Source organism: Cydia fagiglandana, chromosome 25 (genome assembly GCF_963556715.1).
Source record: "Cydia fagiglandana chromosome 25, ilCydFagi1.1, whole genome shotgun sequence".
NCBI classification, from domain to species: Eukaryota; Metazoa; Arthropoda; class Insecta; order Lepidoptera; family Tortricidae; genus Cydia; species Cydia fagiglandana.
The window spans coordinates 2,498,571-2,514,296 of NC_085956.1; the positions used below are offsets into that span (position 1 = coordinate 2,498,571).

Here is a 15,726-nt window from a genome sequence, read left to right on the forward strand (position 1 = left end):
CTGAAGTACTTATTTTTTATGTATTAATTTGTATATCAGCAAACCCCCATAAAATGAGACACTTAAGCCTGCTATTAACAATTTACTGATGGGAATAAAATAAAATATTGTGATAATTGGAACGGAACGAAGAAATAGCGATATCACTTAATACTTATCAATATTATAATGTTATAAGTATAGCTACCCTACTGATAATGTCTGGCCAGTTGTCTTGTCCAGTCGTGAGCCAGTCCCATCAATTATAGATGATTACATATACCTTACCGACATCTGAAAAAAGTCTTTGTTGTCTGTCAATTAATACATTTTTATCATCGTTATTATCATTTGTGCAATTGTCTAGAACTTGACCTTTGATAATTAAAATAAGCGGAACTTGTAAGTATATCACTCATCCACAATATCAACAGATAACGTGCTATAAATATTGATTGTCATTTAGTTCTCATCCAGATTGTAATTAACTAGCAAATAACAAGTTTCTTGCCTTAACCCATTAAAAATTATAATTATTAAAAGTAAAAATGTTAATTTTCATAGTTATTGTTGTACTTATTTGGTCCTTATACTTATACGGTACGCAAGGCCACGACTATTGGAAAAAGAAAGGCGTCAAATACGAACAACCATATCCAATTGTGGGCAGCACATCTCGTATATTCCTGCAGAAACAGAGCATTACCCAATACGTCACAGATTTGTACAGAAGATACCCGGAAGAAAAACTTGTCGGTTATTATTATAGTAGGAAAAAATCTGTAGTGATTCGCGACCCGGAGCTAATTAAGCATGTTCTCATGACGGACTTTAATAAGTTTTATCTAAGAGCGATTAATCCGCACGAGAAGGTGGAACCGATGCTGAAGAACTTGTTCTTCGCGGATGGGGATCTGTGGAAGCTGCTGCGGCAGAGGATGACGCCAGCTTTTACGTCTGGCAAGCTGAAGGCGATGTTCCCTCTGATTGTGGAGAGGACCGAGCGGCTACAGCGGATCGCCGCTGAATCTGCCAAGCAAGGTTCAGAAGTAGACGTGCGAGACCTCATGGCGCGCTACACCACAGACTTCATCGGCGCCTGCGGCTTCGGTCTAGACACCGACTCCATCTCCGATGAAACCTCAAAATTTAGAAAGCTAGGCAAACGCATATTCACATTCTCAATCCGAGAAGGCATAATCGCTTTTCTAAAAGAGTTTGCACCGGGACTGTTTAAGAATCTCAACTTTTTAGCGCCCGAAATCGAAAGGAATACGGTAGCCTTAGTGAAAAGTATTATGGAGCAGAGAAACTATGAGCCTTCAGGGAGGAATGATTTCATTGATTTGCTTCTAGAGTTGAAGCAGAAGGGGAAGATTGTGGGGGAGTCTATAGAGAAGAGGAATGCAGATGGGACACCACATATGGTGGAGTTGGAGATGGATGAGCTGCTGATGGCGGCGCAGGTGTTCGTGTTCTTCGCGGCGGGGTTCGAGACGTCCTCGTCAGCGACCAGCTACACGCTGCACCAGCTCGCTCTGCACCCTGACCAGCAGGCCAAGTGCCAGCAGGAGATTGATCAAGTGCTGGCTAAATATGGTGGAAAGCTTTGCTACGACGCGGTGAAAGAGATGCAGTATTTGCACATGTGTTTCAAGTTAGTAATAGAACTATATATTAGTTAGTTTTTTTAGCATTAGAAAGAACTTGCAAGAAGGTAAGCGATCTTGACATGTCTTTTAATTGAAAAACGCTTTTTTAGAATCAAAAACTATTACTTATGAAAGCAGAAGAATATAAATGATCGTATTAGATTCATAATTGTTACCTACATATTTGCCGTAACTTATTTTTAAAATGTGTTTTTCTATTAAAAGACACATCAAGATTGTTTACCTTATTTCTAATGCTAAAAAAACGAGGTTTAGAGTCGGACCAAAAAAAGTCCGCATCGGATTTGATAGCCCACTATGTACGTGTCATTTATACGTCATAATTTCATAGAAGTTTGACGTTTAAAATAACACTTGCACTGCGTGGACTATCAAATCCGCTGCAGACAATTCTTAGTCTGACTCTAAGACGAAAGTGGAGGACCCCTGCGATATTGCCTTTTCATTTCAGCATACATACGTACAGCCTGGCAAAAAAGAGTAGAAATTAAAAAAGTGGCAACACTGTAGTGTCGTCCCCGTCAAATCAATTTTAATAGAACGGGACGGATTTGACGGGGACGACACTACAGTGTTGCCACTTTTTAATTTCTACTGTTTTTACAGGCTGTCTTCATTTTCCTGTTAGCAATATTAACATTTTCGAAAATATTTTGACTTATCTTGCTGTATACCAACCACAGCAATGCCCCTACGTTTGATATTTTCGAATTATGAATTAGGTATAATACAAGTTAGGAGCATTTAAATTTTTGTACATAACCTTTCGCTCCAAATTTTTACAACAATCAAAAAAAGTTGAACGTAGGGGCAAAAAGATATTAAATATAATACGTTAAAACATTTAAAAACATTTTCTTAATGAATTATCCAGAGGAAAATGAGAACTACGTTTGTATGCAGAAGCGGTCATTCCCTTTCCTCTCATCTCTTCATACAAGTTTTCTTTATTTGTCTTTTCGTGATTTTCCCAAGGGGTAAAAACGGGACCCTTGACCCTATTACTTAAGACTCCGTTGTCCGTCTGTCTGGCGGCTGCATCTCATGAACCGTGATAGCTAGACAATTGAAATTTTCACATATTAGGTATTTTTGTTGCCTCTCCAACAACAAATAAGTACTAAAAAGTACGGAACCATCGGTGGGCTATACAGCCTGGTAACAGACAGACGGACAGTGGAGTCTTAGTCATAGTTTACCCTTTGGGTACGGAACCCTAAAAACTAATGTAAGGGGTCATCCATTAATTACGTCACACCCATTTCTAGGTTTTTTGACCCCTCCCCCCCTTGTCACACTTGGTCACATTTGGCAAACCCCCTCCCCCCTAGTGTGACGTCACATTTTTTCTACGAAATCGCCAAATCGAATAAGTAAGTACCTAAGTATTATTAATATTTTATCAAAATATTTTTGACGATATAAATATTAGTAATTTTATAACCCAAAACTGCTTAGGAAAGAAAATTAAACGATTAAAAACTATTTTCGTTTTAAAAACTTGTTATTTAAATGTACAGCGAACTAAATAATTTAAATAAATTTTCGGTTACTGATGAAGTTAAAGTGACGTCACAAAGTTTGTGTCTCCCCCCTCCCCCATGTCACAATATGTCACATTTTCTTGACCCCCTCCCTCCCCCTAAACGTGTGACGTAATTAATGGATGACCCCTAACTTCAATCTTCTTACAGGGAAGGCATGCGGCTGTTTCCATCGCTCGGTTTCTTAATAAGAAAAAGCGCAGAAAGTTACCAATTCCCTGGCACAGATGTCACCATCGATAAGGGGACTGGCATCATGATACCCCTGCAGGGTATTCATACAGACCCTAAATACTTTAAGGACCCTGAGAGCTTTATTCCGGAAAGATTTGACCCGGAGAATCTTAAGGACATTAAGAAAAATACGTATCTGCCGTTCGGAGATGGCCCCAGGGCCTGTATTGGTAAGTTATTTATAGCTATTTGTTAGTAGGTAGACTAGGTAGGGAGTAAATTCTTCCAATAATAGTTCTGCTTATTCACACAGAAGCGAACTGAACGATATGTGAACTAAAAGTGTATGTAACGAATCAAATAAATCACTCTGCGAAATCGTTGTCTGCGAGTCAATAATCTGCTAAAAAAATTCTCGGAGAAGATTAGGTACCCTATCTCTGGGCCCGATTCGGATTATGAAATAGACATCTATTAGACATCTTTTAGACATCACCAAGATACGATAACGATATGTTTAAGATCTAACCTCTCAAATTTGACATTTGCGTGATTCTGGAGATGCTCTTGAACGATTTCCACAGGATATGACTTAGAGATCTAATTCACATCTAATAGATATCTTACTCCATCTAACGTAAAAGTGACATTGGTTGCCCGAATTGCGCTGCAAAAGAGAACTAGTTGATATCTAAACTATAACATATCTAGTACGTGTCGTCTCTTGTGAATATCTTGAAGTTCGAATACGGCAGACTAGGTACCTAACTCCGCGGCGGTAGATATAATGATCAATTGATCACATTTCTAACACTTGTCATGTCATGAGTCACTTTTATTTATCACTTATTTGGCACTTACATTATATTTGTTAGAACGTGACAACTTGACAAGCATCACAGGCATGATGCCAGATGATAAAAAACCGACCATCTTAGCCCTACCTAGATGGTGTGCTCAAATTACGGCACCTATGCAATTAAAACTGCACGAGGCCATGCGCATGGCGGGGAATAGAACCCTATGGAGGAACCTGGTCTTCAACAGAAGGATATGATGTCACGATCCTCAGTATTGAGGGACCGACTGAAGAAGAAGCCCTACTGTAGGGTCGAGCCATACTGGTCTTACAGAATTAGGTCATATAGACGCTAGACAGAAATAATATGACTCATTTTGTTTGTTATCAACATTATCATCGTAATCTTTAGCTTATTATCAGATTTAGACATCATAAATATTGCATTGATTTCGCTGCCGCGTAGGTACCTATTTAAATTAATTTTAAAATTAATTATAAATTAATATAATATTAATGGAAATGCTAAAAATAATAATTTTGATAGGTGAGTCGTATAAAGTTTATATTTATTACTGCTATGAACTGTATACATTATACATCCATGTAAAACTTTGCACCAACTTTGCACTGAGGTTGTTACAAAAATATGATTTTTGATTATCACTTTTTAAACGACAAACAAATAAAAAAAACCGGGCAAGTGCGAGTCGGACTCGCGCACGAAGGGTTCCGTATCATAAAGCAAAAAAAAAAACAAAAAAAAGCAAAAAAAAGCAAAAAAAAAACGGTCACCCATCCAAGTACTGACCACTCCCGACGTTGCTTAACTTTGGTCAAAAATCACGTTTGTTATATGGGAGCCCCATTTAAATCTTTATTTTATTCTGTTTTTAGTATTTGTTGTTATAGCGGCAACAGAAATACATCATCTGTGAAAATTTCAACTGTCTAGCTATCACGGTTCGTGAGATACAGCCCGGTGACAGACGGACGGACGGACGGACAGCGAAGTCTTAGTAATAGGGTCCCGTTTTACCCTTTGGGTACGGAACCCTAAAAAACAGGTAGAAAACAGGTTCAAATGATAACAATAGTTTCTAACTGATCCTTTTTTTGCACAGGTGAGCGTTTAGGCCTCATGCAGTCCCTCGCAGGCCTCGCGGCGCTACTCCACCGGTTCACAGTGGCGCCCTCTAAGAACACCCGGGTGAAACCACTCACCGACCCGACTTCACATATAGTGCAAAGTGTCAAGGGGGGCATACCTCTGGCTCTTACTTTAAGAACATAAATATATTTATCCTCTGTCTATTTCCATACTTCTCTATGCTCTTTTTTACCTCTTCCCTCTTCATGCTTAAAGGATGACTCACGCTAGACTGTGCCGTGTCCGGGCCGGAGCTCCTGGCGCATCGTTTTCTATGGAAAGCATCACAATATTGCCTGTCATAGAAAAGTAAGAAAAGTAAGCGCCGTAATCTTCGGCCTAGATACAGACTAGAGTGAGCCGTGTCCGGGCCGGAGCTTCTGGCGCATCGTTTTCTATGGAAAGCATCACGTGATCGCCTGTCATGTCATAGGAAAGTAAGCGCCGGAATCTCCGGCCCGGACACGGCCCGGTCTAACGTGAGTCACCCTTTAGCCGCTGAACCAATTTAGATGAAGCTAATTTTCATACTCTGACCATATAGAAAAAAATACATAGAGTGCTCACTCCATACTCTCCATAGTTCAGTTTTACGAAGTTATAATATGACTTTGGTTTTAGTACCAAAAAGACTATTATTTTCGTAGTCGACATCTAGCATCGAGTAGCGGAATTATCAGTACTGCTACTGGACAATAGATGTAGCACCGATCGAAAGGTCTAAGAATAATAATTTTGAGCTAATATTATAACCGGATTAACCGGAACTCTATTTTAAACGACTTCTGGAGTAACGACTCTATGGAGTGAGCACTCTATTTTTGCTATATTTCTCTATGCTCAGACTATTTAATATTTTGTTGTTAATTTTTTTGATAGACCTATATTGTAATTGCAAATGCTGGTCCAGCTCTGGTACGGAACCCTCGATGCGCGAGTTTGACGCACATTTGGCCGTATTTAACCTTTATGAATAATACAACAGTCGACCCGGATGTCTGTCTAGTCAGCCATACATTGACGATTAAGTGCATAATATTTAAAGTCTCTCTCCCGTGTATAGTCTTCCTAACACGTCGTGATTCAAGAAAACACATATAATTATTAGTCATATGCCTTATGGGAATATAGTTCAGAGCCGGAAACCGCTACCAACTTTTAGTATGTTGTTGGGCATAGCATTGGGTCTCCAAAACTGCCGGGAGACGGCGGCGCCGGCCATCTACTTCAGCGGAATGACGTCATCAAAATGACTCCCGCTTCGTTGCGAATATTGCATACTGCACCTAAATTATGCATAGCACATACACGTGTGGGGTATTAAATGAAAGCCAATTAAATAAACTATATTTTATTCATACAAAGTGTATCAAAATATGCAACAGTTTAAGAAAAATTTACAAAATACTAAAAATTACGTAAAAAAATATTCGATTATTTGGGTTTTGCAACCAAACCAAAAGTCGGACGATAAAGCAATGTACTACAACATTAAAGATGACGTCTCAAGCCATACACTGATATCAATAAAATCAAAATTGAACCAAATATGTGGAAATTATGCATCAAAATGTAGATATTTGCCCATACAAATACATAAAAGTTAAAAAAATCAAAATTGGTCATTTTCAGGATAATCCGCATAAGCTTCTAGTATGTTATTAGCAATATGACCTGGATTCTAAAACTGCCGGGAGACCATCTCTGTTCTTCCTCAGTTACAAATAATGACGTCATATAAATAATCACTGCCGAATTTCGTAAAATGTAAATTATAGCTATACCACAAGTCTCACATACACGTGAGTTACATGTAATGAAAGGTTATTAAATGTATTATGATTCACTTAAACATTGTTTGTAAAAAAAATGTACGGTTTCAGAGCTAGAAACAACGAAATACCACTTTTTATGGAAAAAGTAGATATGTATCAATTTTATAGCTAAACTAAAACCGTCAAAAATTTTTTGCATATAATATTTGAAAAACTAGTTATTCAACTATGTATCACAATTTAAATTTTACATTTCCGACAAAAACTGTGGTAGGTGTGGAAAAAAAACTAAAGCGCCCCAACAATTCTACCTTAATGCGCTCATATTATGCAAAGAATAGTTCTATTTATCGAGTATTAAATGAATGAACATTACATAAAATACATGAAAACGACATTTTCGAATGGAACCATGTTTAAAAAAATAATAATTTACTTGATAAGTAAGCAATATACTGTTTCTTTAAGTACCTAATCTCCTCCTTTCAAAGTCGGTTAAAATGTAGCTTTTGTGACCTGGGCTACAAAGACAAATAAATTGACACCTCATTTATCAAAATCAGTTCAGTAGTTTCATGCAAACGGTACCTACACATGCACGCATAGATAGCAAATTCTGCCGTAGTCGGACAAAAAATTAAAATTCAATAATTAGACCTTTACTATTATGGCCTGGCGTGGCTTGGCATCTAACGTTGAAACCCTCAGGCCGTAGATGTTAGCAGGCCTAGCGGGCGTCGCCTCGATGAGTTAGCAAGATGCCTTATGGAGGCTTCGAATGATCAGAGGGGTGACCTGTATTTCGGAGGATCAGAGGGAAAATTCTGCCAGCCTTCTCAGCTCAGCCTTGAAACCCTTGCACCAATCAAGATTCCACTTTTATAAGAATACCCAACTTACCCAGAATAGGGCAGAGTGACGCTCTTTTGTGCCAGAGGCCAAGATCCTCTTTGCTTTGGGTCACTGAGCCAGTGATGTAAGTATGTACGAGGCTAATCGAGGCTTAAATATATAAATGTATCGCATTAAGTGAACTGATATGGCATTTACCTCGATAAGGCATTTTGTATTAGGCATGTACCTACTTACTGACATGTAACTTAACATTTCTCTAATAATGTAGCGTTAGGCCATGACAATAAGAGTCTATTTCATATTAATATTTACCGCGACTACAGCAGGAGCTGCTATCTACGTATGTAATTATGTATTTTTTACATGAAACAACTGAACTGATTTTGATAAATGAGGTGTCAATTTATTTGTTTTTGTAGCCCCGGTCACAAAAGCTACATTTTAACCGACTTTGAAAGGAGGAGATTAGGTACTTAAAGAAACAGTATATTGCTTACTTATCAAGTAAATTATTATTTTTTTAATTATGGTTCCATTCAAAAATGTCGTTTTCATGTATTTTATGTAACGTTCATTCATTTAATACTCGATAAATAGAACTATTCCTTGCATAATATGAGCGCATTAAGGTAGAATTGTTGGGGCGCTTTAGTTTTTTTCCACACCTACCACAGTTTTTGTCGGAAATGTAAAATTTAAATTGTGATATATAGTTGAATAACTAGTTTTTCAAATATTATACGCAAAAAATTTTTGACGGTTTTAGTTTAGCTATAAAATTGATACATATCTACCTTTTCCATAAAAAGTGGTATTTCGTTGTTTCTAGCTCTGAAACCGTACAATTTTTTTACAAACAATGTTTAAGTGAATCATAATACATTTAATAACCTTTCATTACATGTAACTCACGTGTATGTGAGACTCGTGGTATAGCTATAATTTACATTTTACGAAATTCGGCAGTGTATTTATATGACGTCATTATTTGTAACTGAGGAACAACAGAGATGGTCTCCCGGCAGTTTTAGAATCCAGGTCATATTGCTAATAACATACTAGAAGCTTATGCGGATTATCCTGAAAATTACCAAGTTTGATTTTTTTAACTTTTATGCATTTGTATGGGCAAATATCTACATTTTGATGCATAATTTCCACATATTTGGTTCAATTTTGATTTTATTGATATCAGTGTATGGCTTGAGACGTCATCTTTAATGTTGTAGTACATTGCTTTATCGTCCGACTTTTGGTTTGGTTGTAAAACCCAAATAATCGAATATTTTTTTACGTAATTTTTATTATTTTGTATTTTTTTCTTAAACTGTTGCATATTTTGATACACTTTGTATGAATAAAATATAGTTTATTTAATTGGCTTTCATTTAATACCCCACACATGTATGTGCTATGCATAATTTGGGTGCAGTATGCAATATTCGCAACGAAGCGGGAGTCATTTTGATGACGTCATTCCGCTGAAGTAGATGGCCGGCGCCGCCGTCTCCCGGCAGTTTTGGAGACCCAATGCTATGCCCAACAACATACTAAAAGTTGGTAGCGGTTTCCGGCTCTGAACTATCTCTGCGACCGTTTCCCATAAGGCATGGCACTATGCAAGTAATGCAACAAAACAGCTCGAATCATAAAAAAACGTGCACCCACTCACCCAAAAATATGACCGTTTAAAAATCAGCTGTTACGCGCCCGCCATCTTGTATTTTTTTTTTCTAACGTCGGAATGCAAGGTTACTTAAGACACGTCTTACAAACCATAGACTTACAAAGTTATAGTCTGTCAAGCCATTTCCACCATTAGAAAAAAGCGGCAAATTTAAAATGTAGGTGTTAAGGGTTATCGTCCTATAGAAAATTTGAATTTCGCGCCTTTTTCTACTGAGAAAGACAGACTAAATATAGGTTACCTACTTAGGTAAAAAAAGGGTTGAGACCGAGGTTGCAGTTGGAGTGCAGTCGGCATGCAGTGCCCATACAAATAGGGTATTTGACTGTATTTATAATAAATTATTTTACACCATGCATGAAATATAGCACCAGAAGATTAATAAATTGAATTGAATTGAATTGAATAAAGAAACGTATTAGACAGCAGTTATTTTTAGACACAATGTCTATTTTAAAACCCGTATAAGGTAATTTGATTGTGACGTCACATGCTAGTGTTTCATATAAATGCCATAGTAGCAATATCGTTTTGATAGTTCGAAAAAAGAAGAAGCGCTGGTGGCCTAGCGGTCAGAGCGTGCGACTTTCAATCCGGAGGTCGCGGGTTCAAACCCCGGCTCGTACCAATGAGTTTTTCGGAACTTATGTACGAAATATCATTTGATATTTGCCAGTCGCTTTTCGGTAAAGGAAAACATCGTGAGGAAACCGGACTAATCCCAATAAGGCCTAGTTTCCCCTCTGGGTTGGAAGGTCAGATGGCAGTCGCTTTCGTAAAAACTAGTGCCTACGTCAAATCATGGGATTAGTTGTCAAGCGGACCTCAGGCTCCCATGAGCCGTGGCAAAAATGCCGAGATAACGCCAGGAAGAAGAGAAGAGTTCGAAAAAAGAAACATTTGACTAGTAGTCAAATACCCTATTGAAGTCCGGTCTAACCGTTTAAGATTTTTCTCGAACTCCAAGATGGCCCTAAACATTCAACTTTAAATACAGACAATTCTGTCGCCCAAAGCTTAGAACGCAGGTACTAAACCTAGGTACCAAACTCGTTTGAGACCTAAGGTCGGCGGTCTAGGTCACCGCCGGCGTGGGTAGACTCATAAAAACTCTGCTTTTTGTTTTGTATCCCAAATATTCGATGTTGGCGTCATTTGAAGAAATACATTTGTAGGTACTGAGATTGTGGAAGCTTCAACTTATAAAAAGGGTTTTTATTTTTTTAACCATCTAAATGTGTTGATGATCTACAATACATTACGATAGGGTTTTCATTTTTAACAAGCAGAAACGTCTGCGAACGATGCTATTAAGCTTAGAATAAATTAAAAAAAAACCCCCTAAGGGTCCCCTTGACCTATAATATGGTGGAAAAATTTTGCTGGCTAGGGATGAGGTCTTGGTGGCTCAGATGGCAGAGCGCTGGAGTATCGATCCAGAGGCCGTGAGTTCAAGTCTCACCCAAGACAGTAATTTTTCCACTTTTAAATTTATTCTAAGCTTAATTACGATAGGGTATTTGACTGTATTTAAAATAAATTATTTTACACCAATGAAATAAAGCTCCAGAGGATTAATGGAGAAACGTAGACATCAGTTATTTTTAGACACAATGTTAGGTATATGTATTTTAAAAACCCGTACGTATACAACTTTAGTTCGTTTTTTTAGCATTAGAAATAAGGTAAACAATCTTAACGTGTATTTTAATTGATAAACACATTTTAAAAATAAGTTACGGCAAATGTGTAATAATTATGAATCTAATACGATCATTTATATTCTTCTGCTTTCATAAGTAATAATATACAGGGTGTAATCGTTAAGTGTGGCCAGGCGATAATTCCGTAAATATAACAGATATCAGAAAACTTCAAATTGATATCGAAAGTGCGTTACCCAATGAGTAAAATCACATTAATAACTTTTTTTAAATAAAAGCAGAAATATCCCAAACATTAACTTAAAACCCTCCCATACATTTAGTACGACGACTCACCCCTCAAATCAAAGTACGTCTGTTTCGTAAGAGATAAAACTGCTTGAGATTCATTATTTGTAGTCATAGTAATTATTTCATAAACGGTATTTTATTACAGTTTATTATCACAAATAATGAATTTCAAGCAGTTTTATCTCTAACGAAACCGTTCTTTGAGGGGTGAGTCGTCGTACTAAATGTATGGGAGGGTTTGAAGTTAATGTTTGGGATAATTCTGCTTTTATTTAAAAAAAGTTATTAATGTAATTTTACTCATTGGGTAACGCACTTTCGTTATCAATTGGAAGTTTTCTAATATCTGTTATATTTACGCAATTATCGCCTGGCCACACTTAACGATTACACCCTGTATAGTTACAGATTTTTTTTTAAAATTTAAAAGCGTTTTTCAATTACTTGTAAAAGGCATGTCAAGATCGCTTACCTTCTTTCATGTTCTTTGTAATGCTAAAAAAACGAACTATATTAAGAGTTGGAAATTTTATTGTGACGTCACATGCTAGTGTTTCATATAAATTCCATAGTAACAAAATCGTTTTGACAGTTCGAAAAAAGAAACTGTTTTGACTGGTAGTCAAATACCTTATACAGTGGAACCTGGATAATTGCAATCTCAAGGGACCGGCCAGTTTTTGTCAATTAACCAGGTTTTTCATTTAAGCAGGTCGTGTCAATTAACGAGGTTCAAAAAATCGTTGTGTCAATTATAGAGGGTTTCATTAATAGAGGTTGCGTTCTGACAAATTTCTTTTATGGAGGTGCAAATAACCATTTAAAGTAGATTTACACGCTTACGTTCTGGGTTTCTGGTCTATATATTGCTTCTGTCTATACTTGCACTTTTACACTACATTAATTACCACTTTATTTTCTTATCATTTGGGTTTAAAAAATTCCCTTGAATTGTAGAAGAAAGTTTTATTAGAATGTAGAAAGCATACTTTGTTTTTTATTGATCAAAACTATTTCACCTACTACAGGCTGTGATAGATACCCAATAACTAAATTAAATTCTAGATGGAGATATAAATAAAATGATCATTGCTATTAAAATATTGTTTCTGCTGTCTACAACTACATTATTTCAATTATAGAGGTAATAAGCAAGACTCGTTTCAATAATAGAGGTAAAAACAAGAGCAAAAATAACGGATTTTTTTTGCACAGTGTCAATTATAGAGGTCTTAAGTTGCGATGTGGTCAATTATAGAGGCAAAATTACGAAAAGCACTGAAATCTAAATTGCAATTATAGAGGTTCCAAAATTTCAATTATAGAGGCCTTTTGGTCTCAAGGGGCCGGGACCGGACTTTTGGTTGCAATTATTGAGGTTTTCCATTTATGCAGGTTCCAATTAACCAGGTTTCACTGTACAATACTCTTTATTGCACACCTCAGTTTGCACACATTATTTTTCACCTCAGCAGCTCGAACAAGGGCACTTTGCTTCTTAAAAACAGTGAGCAAAATGCGATTTTGCTCACTGAGTCACTTTGTCTCACTCAGTGAGCAAAATCGCATTTTGCTCACTGAGTGAGACAAAATGTCATTCAAGTGACCTTTATAGTCAAATGTCATTTCAACATGCTGGGTATATAAGTTCGATATACTTGGGTTCTATTATCTCTGTCCCTCTAGGTATGTTCTCACTGCTTAGGGTGAAAAATTTTGTGTACTACACGAGATCAAAGTTATTTACATCTTGTGCGCTTTTGAATCCCTTACTACGCTCAAGATTCTAAATTAGATTCACTCGCTACGCTCGTGAATCTATTATAGAATCTTTCGCTTGCACGGGACTCAAAATAAGCACTCGAAGAAATATCAAACTTTGATCTCTTGTTGTACAAATAACTATATTCTGTAATTTCTGTGGTGCGGCTATATAGTTCGTTTTTTTAGCATTAGAAAGAACTCCACAGAAGCAAGCGTGCAGTTTTTATAAGGCTCTTTAATTGTTAATAATTATTGAATTACCTAATGTAGCATGGTCAATACATATAATTTACTTCAAATTATTACCGCTAAAAGTGCCGGATTTGGAACCACAAGCTTACTTCTGCGAAGTTCTTTCTAATGCTAAAAATAACGAACTATAGGCATCAACAATTATGAATGTTTGTATGTATATATATTATATGTTCGTAACAATATCGTAACTCATTCAGTTTTAGTCCAACACGTTTTATTTGCACGTTTAGATCATTAAAATGCCGAGTTTGTTAGCGTGGGCAAAAAATGGTCAAGCGAGAACCGTGGAACGCGTCAGGGTTCTGCTCAGCGGTTAAGTCTGGCAATACAGCGAGTAAACGCAGCAAGCGGCCCCAGGAAACTTTAGGTTTTTAATGTTCGCTTGTGATTATATTGTCAAACTTTTGTATGCTATTAAAGTGCATGATCTAGAAACGACATGGATTAGATGTGTATGTGACAAAAGTGACGTTTTTCCAAATTTTATATTAAAGGAAAAAATGGAAAAATTTACGCTTCCGGCAGGACTTGAACCCGCATCCTCCACAATTCGTGTGTTGCTCTTAACCAATTGAGCTACGGAAGCCTACCAGGACATCGCAAATCTTTCCATTCCTTTCTTTATGTAAACACGTCTTTGGGGTGACGTATCTGCTTGTTAAAAAATTGATTTAGTGACGTTTTTGTTTGAAGAAACGTCACATTTGACACTGACATATCTAATCCATATCGTTTATTATAGATCTATTAACTGACGCAGGTGTCTTAAAGTTCAAATCGGGGCGATAGTATTGTGTTACGTTTTCAATTAAAGCTAGCCTAGACAGCGTGATTTTTGTCCGGAAAATAAAAAACATCGTCACATTCCAACTAATTGACGCAAAACCACTCACTCTATTGAGGCCTCGTTTTTTTGCATTACAAACAAGTGCGAGTCGGACTCGCGCACGAAGGGTTCCGTACCATAATGAAAAAAAAAACGGTCACCCATTCAAGTACTGACCACTCCCGACGTTGCTTAACTTTGGTCAAAAATCATGTTTGTTGTATGGGAGCCCCATTTAAATCTTCATTTTATTCTGCTTTTAGTATTTGTTGTTATAGCGGCAACAGAAATACATCATCTGTGAAAATTTCAACTGTCTAGCTATCACGGTTCGTGAGATACAGCCTGGTGACAGACGGACGGACGGACGGACAGCGAAGTCTTAGTAATAGGGTCCCGTTTTACCCTTTGGGTACGGAACCCTAAAAAGTAAACAATTTTGACGTCTCTTTTTATCGAAAAATAAGTTACAGCGAATATGTCAACAATTATACATATAAGAAGCAAGGATATATATTTACCCCCTTATTCATAAAACTTTATGGGCCTGATTTAGTTAAATTATGTTTTCTCCCTTTCTTACAAATACATAAGTCAAAATGACAAATAAAGACAAACGATTATTAGCTAATTACTTTGTAGCGCGTTTATGAATAAGGGGGCTAACGTTTTCAAATAAAGATTTTTTTGATTGTATATACCTATGTATTTAATTTTTCATAATCAGTGCGGAACCCTAAACGACACATTCCAAAGCATCCGGAGAAGGCGCGGCGATTTTTGAATATCGAATCCGTTAAAATTTGTCTGTGGTACAAACAGCAGCACAAATTGTACATCGGTGGACCTTATTACAAAAGGCATAAGGTCCATGTACAGTTAACAGTGTGGGCGATGGTATACCATGAATCTAGTATTAAACTGGATTGGGCATGAGTGGTGGGGATAACTGACAGAACGGGATAGTCTTATGTATCTTTCAGTAGGAGTAGCAGCGAAAGCGCTATTATTGTTTGTCCTTGTCACAGTCTCACATTTTATTTGTTCCCCACCTTTTTTTTAGTATTGATAATGGTGGGCAACAAATGAATTCGACCAATCACAGTGTCGCATTTGCGTATGTTTTGTCCCTCACGGAGGCACGCGTATACCACTTCTATAGGATGCTACTTCTATGTGGTATACCTATGTGTAGTCGTGTAGGGGTTGTGCACAAATCACGCGAGGTGTTTTCGGCTACTTTATGACCCCCCCTCCCCCTTGGTTATATTTGGTGAGGTTACCCTTTAT

General features: G+C 37.1%; 1 protein-coding gene and 1 non-coding gene across 2 annotated transcripts; one reads left to right on the plus strand and one right to left on the minus strand.

The window, feature by feature from the left end:
• The first annotated feature begins 369 nt into the window (after positions 1-369).
• On the plus strand, positions 370-5,466 carry LOC134676892 (cytochrome P450 6B2-like). The gene is made up of 3 exons (XM_063535276.1): positions 370-1,636; positions 3,347-3,600; positions 5,294-5,466. The coding sequence occupies exons 1-3, from the start codon at positions 528-530 to the stop codon at positions 5,461-5,463; spliced, it is 1,533 nt and encodes a 510-aa protein (XP_063391346.1). The 5' UTR covers positions 370-527; the 3' UTR covers positions 5,464-5,466.
• An 8,657-nt stretch (positions 5,467-14,123) lies between these two features.
• Positions 14,124-14,196, minus strand: Trnaf-gaa (transfer RNA phenylalanine (anticodon GAA)). The gene has a single exon. It is a non-coding gene; the product is annotated as a tRNA-Phe (tRNA).
• Positions 14,197-15,726: the final 1,530 nt, after the last annotated feature.

Coding starts and splice junctions, on each gene's coding strand:
- LOC134676892 (XM_063535276.1), top strand. CDS start 528: ATGTTAATTTTCATAGTTATTGTTGTACTTATTTGGTCCTTATACTTA. Junction 1,637..3,346: donor TATTTGCACATGTGTTTCAA/GTTAGTAATAGA, acceptor ATCTTCTTACAG/GGAAGGCATGCGGCTGTTTC. Junction 3,601..5,293: donor TGGCCCCAGGGCCTGTATTG/GTAAGTTATTTA, acceptor TTTTTTGCACAG/GTGAGCGTTTAGGCCTCATG.